General features: G+C 52.3%; 1 protein-coding gene across 5 annotated transcripts in view; it reads left to right on the forward strand.

Annotated features, from left to right (window-relative positions):
- USP36 (ubiquitin specific peptidase 36) overlaps positions 1 to 14,547 on the forward strand; it is a 31,622-nt gene that overhangs the window by 15,046 nt on the left and 2,029 nt on the right. For 3 of the 5 annotated variants that reach the window (XM_055090203.1, XM_055090204.1, XM_028498912.2), the window contains exons 7-15: positions 2,756 to 2,823; positions 3,288 to 3,358; positions 4,218 to 4,300; positions 5,476 to 5,587; positions 7,534 to 7,674; positions 8,270 to 8,370; positions 9,329 to 9,467; positions 11,619 to 12,284; positions 12,885 to 13,015. In XM_055090203.1, the coding sequence (XP_054946178.1) occupies positions 2,756 to 2,823; positions 3,288 to 3,358; positions 4,218 to 4,300; positions 5,476 to 5,587; positions 7,534 to 7,674; positions 8,270 to 8,370; positions 9,329 to 9,467; positions 11,619 to 12,284; positions 12,885 to 13,015 (1,512 nt within the window). Of the gene's footprint in view, positions 1 to 2,755; positions 2,824 to 3,287; positions 3,359 to 4,217; positions 4,301 to 5,475; positions 5,588 to 7,533; positions 7,675 to 8,269; positions 8,371 to 9,328; positions 9,468 to 11,618; positions 12,285 to 12,850; positions 13,016 to 14,547 lie in introns of all 5 variants that reach the window. The other 2 variants (XM_028498914.2, XM_055090205.1) reach the window with 2 other exon arrangements.

Here is a 14,547-nt window from a genome sequence, read left to right on the forward strand (position 1 = left end):
GTTCCTCTGCATCGGCAGGCGGACGCGCAACCACTGCGCCACCAGGGAAGCCCTTTTTTTGTTTTTTTTTGTTTTTTTTGTTTTTTTTTTGTGGAAAAATCACCTCATTATTTTGGTACTGAGGATGGGGATGGTAGGAATTATAATGTCTTTATGGAAGAACTTGAAAGGCTGCAGGAAAACTTGAAGGTAAGGAGATTATGATTTTTGAGGTTTCACCCTGCCCAAATTTGAGAGCATAGACAAATGCACATGGCGGATTGATGGTTGGTTGCTTAGTCTTCCCTTTTGTAAAACAGCTACTATCAGCAGTGTTTTTGTATCATTCCTGGGTTTTTGGGTTCAGAGAGAAGAAAGGAGGCAGGAAATGCTGCCTAGGCTTGGAATAGAACTGAGTCCTGGACTCTGGAAATACAACGCAGGAGTCATATCTGGAACATCCTTTGGGAAAGTTAGTTGAGTTGTAGCCACGAGGATGGGAAACCTCTGTTTCAGCGGATGAAACTCTGATGTCATTAAACCTGACCCGTAGCCCGGTAAAGTGGTCTGTCTTTGGTGACCCCGCACTGGTTGGGCAGTTGGGGCTCTCCCCTCGGGAACACACGATGGCATTGCTTTTGCTTTTGCTTGTGTTAAAGGCCCCTTTTTCCCCTTAACGCCTGGGGATGTTTCTCGTGTTCTGCTTTATGTATTTGATGGTACGGTGCCCTTTTGGGTGCCAGGTTGGTGTTCTCATGTCTCAGCTGCCCCCTCCCCGCGGCCGCACTGCACACCCCCCCACCCCTGCTTCCTGTGCCCCTCACTCCATCTCCTTTGAGTCCCTCCTCCATGTGCCCCTCAGAGAAAGAAGAAACAAAGTTCAGTCTTTGTTTCTTTCCTGAGTTCAGTGAACTTTCCCTCCTTTTGGGTGTTTTATCTTAGTTTTAAGGCTTGTTCACGGTGTTCTTCCATCTCCCCACATGCTTGTTTGGGGTCTTCAGTTCAGCCTGGAGTTTGTGTCGCTGTCTTCTCCTGATTCATGTTGCTTCCGGGGGGTCTGATTCTCATCAGGTAAGGTGTCAAGTCTCCTTCACCATTTTCTACCGGAACCACCTTTGCTTCCGTATCACGAGGATTTGGCGATTCGCTCGGCTCTTGCTTCGGGCGCCCCCTTCTGGCCACACAGCGAAGCACATGCTGGAGTGGGCAGCTTTTCCTCTGGGGGCAGAAGGGGCGTGTGGCCTCAGTATTTTTATGTTTCTTGTTCAGGACCCTGGTTTTCCCCTTTGTTCTCCTCCCCTGCACCCCCTGCTCCCCAAGGAGCCTGCCTACCTCCTCCTGCCCAGTCACTGCATTGGGGGCTGCCTCCCAGCCACATCCTGTTGCCAGGACGCTTGGGAGCCTCACCTTATAGGAGGTGCCGCACAGGCCTCAGGGCCCCTCGTCCCTTCTCCTTTCCCTCCCTTCCTCTGGGACGCTCAGTGGGAGCGTCTGGGATAGCTTTTTGATCTGGCTTTATTTTCCTCCTTCTGGGTGATTGAATGTCTGTGCTGTCCCTGCTTCTGGCTGAACCGAGGGTGGGTCCTATGTGGTCCTCTGGGCTCCTGTCCTGACGGGCTTCCGGTGACCTGGGGGGCGACCTGGAGTTCAGCAGCTGCATCACACCCAGAGGCTTTCAGTCTGCTCTGAGGTTATGTCCTTGCTAGTTTTGGGACCTAAAATGTCCCTTCTTTGATGAGTGGTGGTGACAATATAGACGGTGGCAGCTGATTTTTCTTTTCCTAACTTGCAGAATAAAAATCTGCTGACCCTGTGTTTGTCCCCCACGTGTTTTGGAGCTATACTCTTCAGTGCGTCTGGGCAGCGCGGCCATGAATAGTCGTGTGTCCTGAACAGGAGGCTGAGACCAGGGCGCCCGGCTCGCTCTGCCGGTGGTGGGAGGTGGCCGCCTGCGGAGGGAGGTGCGGGGTTAGCAGCACTCACGCCGCCCCCCACCCCCTCAGGAGGCAGAAGCATCTGCAGGAGGTGGTGGGCAGGAGAGTGGGGCCTGGGTGGACACGGGGAAGCTCTTCCCGGCAGGGAGTGGGCCTTGCCACGTAGTGCTTTTGTGGCCCAAAAGACCAAAAGGTCAGCTGCCTTTGTGCCGGAGGTCTCGGGGACTCAGGACAGTTACAGAGGAGTGGGTCAGATTCGGTGGGTTGCAAACGAAACCAGGAGCAGAGGCTAGACGAAGGGTATTGTTTCCAGACTCTTCGTTACGTGAGTCGCTGTGGGTGCAGGCGCTGCGCTAGGTGCTCTCTGGAGCTCTGCTTCGCAGCTCTGGGGCTGGGGGTTTGAATGTAGGTCTGCCGGACCCTAAAGCCCACGCCCGTGCCCACTGCTGTCCTGCTGAGCGGGTTCAGAGGGGGAGTTTGTCCCTGCTCCCCCTGCGCTCCCCTTCCCCAGAGGTGCGCGTGTGCGGTGCCCACGAGGGACTGGGGCTGAGCTGGAGCGGGGAGGGGTGGGCCGGGGGTGGGGTGACGTACAGGTCCACCCGGCCTCTTGCTCCCTGTGCCGTGGGAGGTGAGGCTGCCTGCTAAGAGGGCAGCTGAGGTGGCTGCTGTGGGGAGCAGGCCACGCGGGTCAGCGCGTGCAGAGGCCTCCAGGCGGAACTGCCGCTGACCAGGTGGACCTTTCCCATCCTCGCACTGAGTGGGTAACGGCACAGGGTCTGGTGGGGCTGCCGGCCTGCTTCTTGGCCCCTGTCCTCCCCCTGAAGGTCATGGCCTTTCTGCAGGTTGGATCGTCAGACGCAGGCTACGACTTTGGTCCATCAGATTTTTGGAGGCTATCTCCGATCGCGAGGTAAGTGGAGAAACGTTCTCTGCCCCTTCTTGTTGGGGATTAGAGTATTAACCAGAAATGCTTGACATTGGCACCCAGGCTGACCCGCCAGGCCCAGGAGGCCTACAGCCTGGTTTGTGCACCGCAGCCCCGCGGGCTGCTTTGCTGGGGGCCCCATTCCTGGGAGGGGGTTTGGAGCAAAGCGTCAGGAGCCTATGGATGCGGGTGGTGTTCCTTTTCCTCAGGCTCCATAGTTGCTCAGATGTGGCCGCTGCCCTTGGGGTGGGAGTGAGCACCCCTGGGGCAGCTGGCCAGGCTGGGAAGGCACCTCGGGGTTTGCCCTCCTCTCCTCCTGAGCACTTCCCATTCCAAGATTTCAGGGGGCTGGTGAGCTGGTGGTCTGCCTCCAGTTCTCAGACTTGGAAACGGGGGCGGTGCCCTGGAGGCCCTGAACCCACCCCACTGCCCCCCTTGTTCTCTCGCAGTGAAGTGCTCCGTGTGCAAGAGCGTCTCAGACACCTACGATCCCTACTTGGATGTGGCGCTGGAGATTCGGGTATAGACCCTGTCATGCTGTTTCGTTTGCATTAGGACAGGGAGGCCAGAGGGCAAATAACCCAAAGAACAAAAACCTATGAGGGGGCTTCCCTGGTGGCGCAGTGGTTGAGAGTCCGCCCGCCGATGCAGGGGACACGGGTTCGTGCCCCGGTCCGGGAGGATCCCACACGCCGCGGAGCGGCTGGGCCCGGGAGCCATGGCCGCTGAACCTGCGCGTCCGGAGCCTGTGCTCCGCAATGGGAGAGGCCACAACAGTGAGGCCCGCGTACTGCAAAAAAAAAAAAAAAACAAAAAACAAAAAACCTATGAGGGCATGTGATCCAGGTAGATCAGGAAAGAAATACTTGGAGTCCTACATTTTCGTGTATTTCTTCCTGGCCATTTCCCTCTGTGTGTTCTATTTTTTTTCAAAAAGAAGGGGGAAAATAATGCAGTTTTGTGCCCTGAGGCATGAATAGCGGCCACACTGAGTGCAGGGCTTGAGCAGGGAGGTCCGGTGTGCTGCGGGCAGCTTTCACACAGAGGCTGCGCGTTTCAGAGCGGCCTTCCTTTCTCCCGGCTCTGACTCTGCAGGAGGTGAGCTCACCTCAGCCTGAGGTCTGGACCGGACCCTCTGAGGCCTTGATAAACCCCCGGGGCTGTGATCCTCGTCAACAGAGGAGGGATAACAGCCTGGCTCCCTGTTCCTTTGCCATGTTCTGACTCCCAGAAGGTGGCAGCTAGCAGGCCAGTTCTTATGCTAGTGGAATGTTGTGATTTGCTGCGTCAGCCTGAAAAAGACCTTACATTTGGCATTTCTGGAGAGTCAGCCTTTTTCTTCCGCTCTTTGTTCTATTCCTTGTTTTTGTCCTTCTCAGCAAGCTGCAAATATCGTGCGTGCCCTGGAACTTTTTGTGAAACCAGATGTCCTGAGTGGAGAGAACGCCTATATGTGTGCGAAGTAAGTTTCGTTTTGCTCGTGGCAAAAAGATCAAGCCGGCCAGAAAGAAAATATGTCACCTAACCTGACACGGCTGCCGTCCCCTCCCTCCCTCTCACCCTCAGAGGTGACCACTGTCCACATTTCTTTTTCTTGGCCATGCCTCACGGCTTGCGGGATCTTAGTTACTCGACCAGGGATTGAACCCAGGCCGCGGCACTGAAAGCACCGAGTTCTAACACTGGGCCGCCAGGGAACTCCCAATCACTGTCCACATTCTTGAGTGGCGTAGATATGTCTTAAAACTGAAAACCTTTAAACAACACAGGTGGAGGGATAGCCGTGGTTGTCATAGCTGCTGTTTATTATGTGGCACTTACTCCGTGCTGGTCCCTATCCTGAGGGCCTCGCATGCATTCACTCGTGAGGAAAAGGGACTGTTATTACCCCCATTTCACAGGAGGAGAAAACTGAGGCACAGAAGTGGAGTGATTGGACATGGCCGTCTGCTCCGGAGGCCGTCCTGTCTCCTCGAAAAGCCGTGTTCTGTGGCTTCCGTTTTTGACTTGAGTTGTCCTCGGCATTTTTCCATTTCAGCAGTTGTGACTGACCTTGTCCTCTTTAGGGTTGTGCAGTCTCAGTGTGTGGGTGTGTTACTTTATATCCAGGTCATTTAAAAGCTGTAATCACTAATGAACGTTTTTCTCACTATGCTTTTCAGGTGGATGATTCTGTGCCTAAACCTTGCTTTTTATCCCTCGCAGTTCACCTCCTTTAGCTCTAGAAGCTGTTTACTTTTGCCTCTGTCTCCTCCCCCTTCATTTTCTTGTCTTCTGGCTTTGCTTTCGGTGATTTCCTGCCTGCCTGTTTATCTCTTGGCCACATCTGCTCGAATTTGCTTTTCCTGTGTTAGCCCAAAGTTACTTTTACATGCATCTTCTTTTGTCTCCTCCTTGGGAAAGTACTTCGTTTTTGCTTTAGAATCTCCACCTTTTCTCTAGTCCTGGTTGCCCTGCCGTAGCTTTCCTTTCCTTAAGTGGTGTTGATTGGTTTTTAGGGGTGCAGAGGGGGCACAGTCTCATTTAAGAAGACCCCTTATTTAAAGTGCAGTTCCTGATATTCTGATACTAACCTAGTGTGAGGACAGCAGTCCTCAGAGCACGAGCCGACAGCTCTTCCTCTCCCCTTCCTTGCAGATGCAAGAAGAAGGTTCCGGCCAGCAAGCGGTTCACCGTCCACAGGACGTCCAACGTCCTGACACTCTCGCTCAAGCGCTTTGCCAACTTCAGTGGGGGGAAGATCACCAAGGTGCGCACTCTCAGTGCCCAGGCTGCTTGGGCAGCGCTCTTTGAAAGATTCCATGCTCCCCTCCAGACTGAGTGGATTCAGATCCCTGGGAGACAGGGCCCAGGAGTCCGCATTTTTGCAAAGTCCCTAAATGATCATTATAGAGTCAAGTTCAAGAACATTTTTTTTTTTTTCCTAGCATCTTCCTGTGCTTGGGGTGTCCCTGCTGTAGAAGGTCTGGGTGGCCCAAGAATCAGTGTGATGAACACTGTGCTCTGCGGCTCTCGTCTCCCACGTCCTGTCTGTCTCTAAAGCAGGTGCAGCTGCATGCTGTGCCTTTTTGTGGAGTGTAATAATTTACTTTTTTGCACAGTGGTGTTTTAATAGAAGGCGCCTTGTCTCATAAGGGCCTGGAGATGTGTTCTCGGTTGGTAGAGCCTAGCTGTGTGGTTTGGGGCAAGGCACTTGTCTGAGCTTTCAGTCTCCGTGCTGGCAGTGGTAGTGGTTAGGTCAGCATTTCCCAAATTGCTGTTCTGCAGAACGGTAGTATGGTACCCTGAAAAAAAGTGTTCTGTGTTCAGCTGAGTTTGGGAAACGCCAAGCCGAAGTTAAAGTAGTTCTTTTTAATTGCAGACCTTCTCAGAGCCTTTAGTAAGCTGTGAGGAATTTTCTAAACTCAGTTACTGAGGGAGTCACTCATTCCACCGTTCTAACACTCGGGCTTACGTTGCACCATGCCACGCGAGGCACTGGGAAGTCAGTGGGAGGTAATCAGTGCTGAATGAGGTCGTGTTGCTCCTGCCCTGAGGAGCTCACGTTCCGCCATAAAATCTCCTGGAACTAGTTTTCCATTAGGACACAGTCTGAGAAACATTGGTCTGTTTGATTTCGGCCCCATGTCTAGCAAGATTGGACTGGGCTCCGGAGCCTATTGGGTGTGTTGGCTTTTGAGATTTTGAGATTGTCAATAGACAGGAAAAGATATGTCGGTGAATATCATGACATTCTGTTGATCCAGACAAACAGGTACCAACTATATGAAGCCCAAGAACAGGCAGAAGTAACCACTGGCCATGGGACTCGGAACAGTGGGTGCTTGAAATGGGGGCACTTACTGGACAGAAGGGGGTTTTCTGGGTCCGTGTCTGTCTCTTGAATGGAGTGTAGGTTACCATCAGTGTACACTGGTCAGAACTCACCAAACTGTGCTCCTATTTTCACTCTGTGTAAACCGTACTTCATTTTTTTTTTTTTTTTTTTTTTTTTTGGCCGCACTGTGCTGCATGGGGGATCTTAGTTCCCAGACCAGGGATTGAACCCGTGCCCCCTGCAGTGGAAGTGTGGAGTGTTATCCACTGGACTGCCAGGGAAGTCACTGTACTTCATTTTTTTAAAAGTCTGTATGTGCACAGGCAGCAATGCAATTATGTTATATCTGTATCATTCAAAGATCGTGTTTGATAATATTTTTTTATGAAAAATTATTGATTTCTAAAATAAATTATGGCGTGACCTTCATCCTGAGCCACTCCGTTAAAATTTTAACCTGCTGTTTCAATTGGCCGTGTGGAGTCAGCACCTGTTTTCCTGAAGCCCTGACTCCCAGCGCTGTCCCCCTGTACTCCCCCTGCAGTGTCCCCGCATGGTGGCAGGGAGGAGAATGAACAACTCTTCTCCTTTCACACGTGGGACCCAGGTAGTGAGAGAACTAATTTGGACGCACAGCCAAGACAGGAGACCATAAACCACTTGTCAGGACAATAAAGTAAGAGTTTCTCGTAGAAACTCCCATAGAAAGACTGCACTCTTCTGCTTCTCTTTTAATCACTGACTAAGGGAGGCCCCCGCCTCAGCCTTGCTGTGTGCCCATTGCCCCACAATGTTAAAGACCAGCTGATGGAGAGGGCAAGGTGACCCTTACTCCCAGTGATGAATTGTAATTGCCTTTTTCTTGGCTTTTCAAACAGGATGTGGGATATCCGGAGTTCCTGAACATCCGTCCATATATGTCCCAGAGTAATGGTGAGCCTGTCATGTACGGGCTGTATGCTGTCCTGGTCCACTCGGGCTATAGCTGCCACGCCGGGCACTATTACTGCTACGTGAAGGTCAGTGGCTCCTGTGTTCGTGTCAGGCTGTCTTAGGTGGTAGTACGCGTGCTACCTCCGGGGGACAGGTTTGCGGTGCCTGTTTGCACAAGTCCACATGTGACCTCTGCAGAATGTTTATTCTGTGGAAAGTGGCCGTGTTTTGTGGTTGTGTCCAGGTCCTGTTGTTGTTTCTTCGTGGAGTGCAAAGATGTGTTTTAAACCTGTCCCACTAGGATCTGTCCCACTCTTGGCCTTGCGATGAGACACTGGAGGGGGGACTGCTGCCAGTGCCCTGTCTGTCCTTAGACCCCTGGAAAAGTCTCGGAAGGCCAGATATTGGTGGGAGAGGCTGTGCTGAGCAGACCTGCCAGAATAGCCGTCCACAAGGAAAGCTCGCATCTTTTGGGGTGCCAGGAAGGAAGGGGGACTCCAGCACGCTCAGGGGCACATTCAAAGTTAGATACTTGACATTTTATGAAATCATTGCTAGTTAGTTCATCAGCACTGGGATACATGTGGCAGCTAAAAGGTTTTTTCCTTCCCTTGTTAAAAGTAAGGATCGCGGAAGTGTTGATCGTTGTGTTTTGTTTCGTCCACACCCTGTGCTGCTCAGGCAAGCAGTGGACAGTGGTACCAGATGAACGACTCCTTTGTCCACTCCAGCAACATCAAGGTGGTTCTGAACCAGCAGGCCTACGTCCTCTTCTACCTGCGGTAACCGGCTCCCCACCCCCACCCCCACCCCCACCCCGCAGAGCGCTCGCCTTCCCTCTGCTCTCGCCCCGACCGGCCTCCCTGGCCTTTCTCTGCATGAAAGTGACTGGAATTCTGCAGGAGGGAAGCTCCTGGAGCAGCTCTCCTCCTGCCAGCCAGGTGTAGTGGAGAGCGGCCACTGGGAAGGACACTTAGATCACGTCCACTTGGCTGTTGAGTCAAAGCCAGAGCCTGTGGGAAGGTCAGAGCAGGAGTCCATCTGCCCCACAGTGAGGTGACTTTGAATGTAAATTGGAAGGTTGTCTATTACATTATTGCCCCAAATTAGATGCGTTCCATCTGGCTATCGGCTGGCGTACAGACCTTCCTCTGTGGGGAAAGTGATCACGGTGGGCAGTGAGGTAGGTTGTCAGAGGGTAGAGGCTAAGTTGTCAGAGGGTGTAGGCCTTTGGAAGGTGCCTTTTCTTGGGACTGATTGTCACCGACCTGGAGGATGAGGATGTGGAGAAGGGAGGTGTTCTGCTGCTCCAGGATGGCTTTCTGATAAACTGAGAATCTAATCTCCGAAGAACTGAGTAATTTGCTCTCTGCTTACATTGAGCAGAATCTGAGGCTGCGTAGTAAGTTCTCTTGGTTTAAGGGCAAAGTCAGCTTCAGAGAAGCACGTTGGGACAGTCATGGTTCCCTCCGGCTGTTCTTCTGCCTTTGCCTGCCTCTTTTAATTTATCCGTGCAGTGTGATCTCAGTCCCCAGACCAGGGATTGAACCCGGGCCACTGCAGTGAAAGCCTGGAATCCTAACCACTAGGCCACCAGGGAACTCCCTGCCTGCCCTTTATTTTTTGGAATGGAATTGTAACCTTGACTTCTGTATTCTGATTCCTTCTCACACTCAGTTTCAGTAAAGCCTCTGCAGCTTTAGTAAGACACTCCCTGACTTTGTCCTATTCCTTTGACAGGATTCCAGGCTCTAAGAAGAGTCCTGAGGGCTCCATCTGCAGGACAACCTCCTCCCTTCCCGGCCACCCCAGGGTGGTTCCAGACCACGCCAGGAAGAATATCAGCAATGGGACCACATCCTCATCAGTGACTGGAAAGGTACTTGTTTAAGAGGATCGATGTAATCATTACCGTTCTTCGTGCCTGAGCCTCTTGGGATCGTGGAGCCCCCAGACCTCTTCATGCTGGGGAGCTTGGCCCGATGGAAGGAGAGTGCAGACAGCAGTCCTGCTGTATTCCACGTTCTTTCTGAAGTGGGTCACGGAGCCAACAATGGTGAGGAGGAAGAGGGGGCAGTGATGAGAAAACCTGACTCAGCAAATCAAGACTTAGAGCTCCCAGTGTGTCCCCGCCTTAGAGCAGCTGCCACGCAGAAGTGCAGTGACAGGTTCCCCGAGCAAACCTCTGGCCTTAAGCATCTGGGAAAAAAATACTTTATCCCCACATTTTTAATACTAAAAATGTGAGTAGTTTGTACCAGTGTTAATTTTCTGATTTTGATAATTATACTGTGGTTATGCTAAGAGAACGTCCTTTGTTTTTAGGAATACTCGTGGGTGTATATGGAGGTAAAAGGACGTCGTGTCTAAAACTTAACTCATATAGTTAGGAAAATATATATGTACATACATACACACATATATATACAGCAGGAGAGAGAGCAAGAAAGCTAATGTGGTAAAGTGTTAACAATTAAGGAATACCCTTGAAGTTATTTTTGTATGTATTTGAAATTTTGTACTAAAAATAGTTAAGAACTTAGTTTTATTAACAAGAGAATAGCAGTTTCCTTATAACGTAATTCATAATTCAAAAATAGAACGGCCCTCTCTGTTGACTACTTCTGTGATCCTTTCCCTTCAGTCTGAAGATCAAATCCAAACACAGGCTGCCGGGACCTTCACATGTCTACAGGGGTTTTAGTCATTTACGCAAATCTGTTTCCTTTCCAACATTCAAGAAAATAGAAGCTGAAATAGAAGCATTGGAGTTGACGTAGCAATGACATGCCATGACCTGGTTGCAAAGGTGGTGGTCAGTGTGGCCAGAGCAGGAAAGCCGGAAGCCTTGGGTGCTGCTCAGAGGAACAGCGACGGGCATGGGGGTGCCTGAGGGCGAGCACAGCCCCCCCCGCCGCCGTCAGGCCACCTGCAAGACCTCTTCACTGACCCTGCGTGTTTTCTTCATGAAAATAACTTTCCAAATACTCTGCAGTTGCACAAAAGTTATTTTACTCTAAGTAACATTGTATAAGTTCCATGTACTTAAATGCTCAACAAGTGAACAGGTTTTGCAGGGCAGTGGGAAGATGTATTCCTTTTAGGAAGAATGCTAATAAAGAGGTAATGACCTAAGTGACTTAAAATCACTCTGTTGCCTGTGCAGAGGATATGGATGTTTAAGTGATTCAAAACAGTATCAAATTAGCAAGTATTTTGGGAAAAAAATTGTTGCCGGCAAGAGTACAGTAAATGCAGTGTGGCAGTAAGCATCCTAATTTATGAAAATATTCAGAGCCTAGTAATTCCGTTTCTAAAAAATTAGCGTGGAGTACTAAGTACAGAAGAAGATTCTGTCTTCTGACCATTCCTTCAGCACATAGTCTCGAAGACCCTGACCTGGTTGGGGGTGGAGGTGACCTGTCATGGTAAACAGCACCGACGCAGGCCTCGGGGAGCGTTTCGGTGAGTGAGTGGCATAGACCCAGTTGTAATGGTGCTGTGGAGAAGGATGGGGCACTTAGCACCTTAGTGGTCATGTCAAGGAGACCTGGAGCCAGTCTAGTTTATAAACTCTTCACGCAATGAGATGGTCACTAGTCAAACATTAAAGACCTTTGTTGATGGGCCAGAGTATGAAGGTGATAATGACATGTGGTGAAACTGAGGTGCCCCTGTGCACCTGTGTCAGAAGAAAAGAAGACCAAAGGGAGAAGACACCAGCCTGTTAATGGAGGGTTATGTTTAGGTGATGGAACTTGGTAAATTTTTTCCCTTTGTATTTTTTTGTATTTCTCAAATCTTGATGAAAATGTACAGCTTTCATAGTAAAGATAAAGAGGCACACCCATACGTGCACAACTCAAAAGATGCTGAAAAGAAGTAACAGTATCTGTATCGTGTGTCCGTATAAATAATTTGTCCAGAGTTGCTCCTCGGAGCCCCTGCCTGCTGCCTCCTTGTGGGGGCCCGGCCAGCTGGCTATGCTCCCTCCGGCTTTGACCGCCTCCTCTGCTTTGCTCCCCTTTAGAGACCAGACACTGTGACAATGAAGAAGCCTCAGACCCCTGAAGAGCTCGGGGTGCCCGTTGCCAGGAATGGCTCTGTGTCGGGCCTGAAGTCTCAGAATGGATACACTACTCCCAAGCCACCCCTGGGGTCCCCTTCCCCCAAACTCTGCAAAACGCCTACCCACGCGCCGACCGTTCTGGATGAGCCTGGAAAGAAAGTCAAGAAACCAGCCCCCCCGCAGCACTTCTCCCCACCGCTCAAAACCTCCCCGGGGCCCCCCAGCGCTGGCGAGCCGGGCGGCAGCAGGTGTGAGGGCCGCAGGCCCGGCTCCTGGGACAGCAGGGCCACCCTCTCTACCTCACCTCGGCCCCCGGCCGCCAGGACCGCCAACGGGCTCGGGCCCAAGGTGGGTGTTGAGGGCCCCACCGCCGAGAGGAGGGGCTCCAGCCCCGAGCGCCCTGCTGGCGGTGGCCCCGCCAGGCCCCCCCCGGCCCCCCAGAGTGGAGCCGCCCCTCTTGGCGATTCTCAGGGAACCCACTCAGCTGGCCCCGCCAAGGTGCTGCCGGCCCGAGAGGACGTGGAGCTGGTGAAGGCCAAGTGCCTCGACCTGAGCAGCGCCTCCCCCGAGCCCGCCAACACCATGTCTCCTCCGCCGGCCAAAAAGCTGGCCCTTTCTGCCAGGAAGGTGGGTGTGTGGGAGGGTGTCGGTCGGGGTTGAGGAGCGGGTTCGATTTTAGTTTGGGGGGTGGGGCAGCAGCACGGGGGCATCTGGCTGCCCAAGGAGCTGAGACGTTGGGCGTCCCTAGGTGGCGGAGGGCTGTCCAGGCACGGGCAGGTGGTGGCATCTCTGTCATTGGACGAGGCCAGTGGCCGATAGAGGGTCAGGGCCACACAGCCGTCCTCTGTCTCCATCTGTGGACAGACGCCCTAAGGGAGCCCCGGGGCACGGGCCCCGGCAGGGAGCTCTGAGCGCGGGGACGCATGGGACACGGGCTGGCTGGCACCTCTGTGTGCACCTCGAAGCTCCGTGATGTGATTGTCGTACTGAGATTTTTGTTTAAACTTCCTTCGTTTTTTCCTTTTTGTTTCTAACCAAAAACACTTCTGATTCTTCTTCTACCATTCTCCCACCCCTCACGCCCCCTTTTTTGTTCTTCTGTCCTCTCATCCTTCTTTCTGGGCTCTTTTATTTTTTATTTTATTCTTATTTTATTTTTACTTTTTCTCTTCACTCACGGCAACCTTTTTTAGAGCACCAAGTTTTTATTTATGTCAATAACTGCAGGCCAGCACCCTGCGGAGGGCAACCGGCAATGACCTCCGTCCACCTCCCCTCTCTCCATCCTCCGACCTCACCTTCCCCCGGAAACCCACTCACCCCGTCGTCGCCTCCACCTGGCCTGTCAGTACAATCCGGTAAGCGGGGCGGCCGCTCCTCCCCCGTGGGGACAGCACACAGGTCTGCCCGGTGTCTCCTCTGTCCTCCTGCTAAAGGGGCTTCAGCGGGGCAGAGGCGGCTTGGTCTCTCAGGCCCTGGCTTTTTTACTCTGTCTTCATCTTCTGTCGTCTGCCACGTGCTCGTGGTGATGCGTGTGCTGTGAGCCGATCTGCCTGTGACCCCCCCAGCCCCGTGACAGGACCCTGAAGTGGAGGGTGGGGGGCGTTTGAACAGACCCTGTGTGAGCTCAGGGTCCTGTGCGCTGCTTGTGTCTCCCAGCCGTGCTCCCTGGCTTATCTCGGGTGGGGTGGGGTCTGTCACCCTGGCCCTGAGGGCCTCCCGATTGGGCTCAGGTGCCGCCCGTGCACTGCGGAGGCTGCTGCGGGAGGCGAGGTTCTTTGGGAGCTTTTCAGGCTCCTGCGGAGATACCCCTCTGGAGGTTTGGGCTGTCGCCTCCTGGCCCGCTCCGTACAGGGGTGCTCGTGTTCCGTTGTGAGTCCGGGGCCAAAGGTCCAGAATTACCGATAAACGGCTTGTTTGAGGGCTGAGGGGCTGTCAAGGCCTTTGGCAGCTGGGGAGGGAGGAAGGAGGGAAGGAAGATGGGGCGAGGCCATGGGGTGGTTTGGGCGGGCTTGGCGTTGCCGCGGCGCCAACGTGCCCTCCCTGCCCTTCTCGTTCGGGGCCCCGCTGTTCCCTTCGTCCGGCCCCCCTCCCGCTCTCAGTCCTGGCATGGGGGGTTTTGCACATGCTAGGTCCTTAAACGTCCAAGACGTTTATTGGGTAATTTGTTCTTTGTTTCTTTGACATACAACTTTTTTTTTTTTTAATTCCAGAAAACGCAGAGTAGCGTGATGTAGTAGTGCAGTTTGTATGTTGCCATCAGAGTTTGTTGTCTAGTTTAGATGATGTTGAGACAGTCCTGTTTAATTAACAACGCTTGGAGATGGGCATTATTGTCACTTATTCACAGATGAGAAAATTGTGGCCCAGAGTGGAAAGTTGACTTTTCCAAGGTCGCATAGCTGGCAGGAGGAGATCCAAGAGTCTCACTTGATTTGCTCTAGATCCTGCCCTTTACTTGTCTTGCTGTGTAATCTGACTGGAAAGTCTGTTTCCCTGATTTTCCTGAACCCCAAGTTTCAGAGGAAAATCCTTGAAGGGTAATAGTGGAAGACGTGTAGGCTCCTAGCCGCCTTTCTTATAAGACTCACCGCCTGTGCTCAGACACCTGATACTTGCGGAGGCTGGACATTTATTGCTTAGTGGAGGTTTCCTCCCAATACATTTGTATTGAGAATCTGAAACACTGGGGTTTGCAAAAGTACTTTGAACTGCCTGGTGACAAGAAACTAAGAGATATGCAACGATTCTTATTAACTTTGATCTTAAGATTTGAATTTGTTAGCATGTATTTTCTAACGTTCGCTGAAATGTACATATATCGGAGGTTTCCAGGCGAAAGTCTTTAAAAATCCTGACCTGAGAGGGAAGGGGCCGAGGGAGGGCAGGC

This window comes from Physeter macrocephalus, chromosome 14 (assembly GCF_002837175.3).
Source record: "Physeter macrocephalus isolate SW-GA chromosome 14, ASM283717v5, whole genome shotgun sequence".
Taxonomy (NCBI): Eukaryota; Metazoa; Chordata; class Mammalia; order Artiodactyla; family Physeteridae; genus Physeter; species Physeter macrocephalus.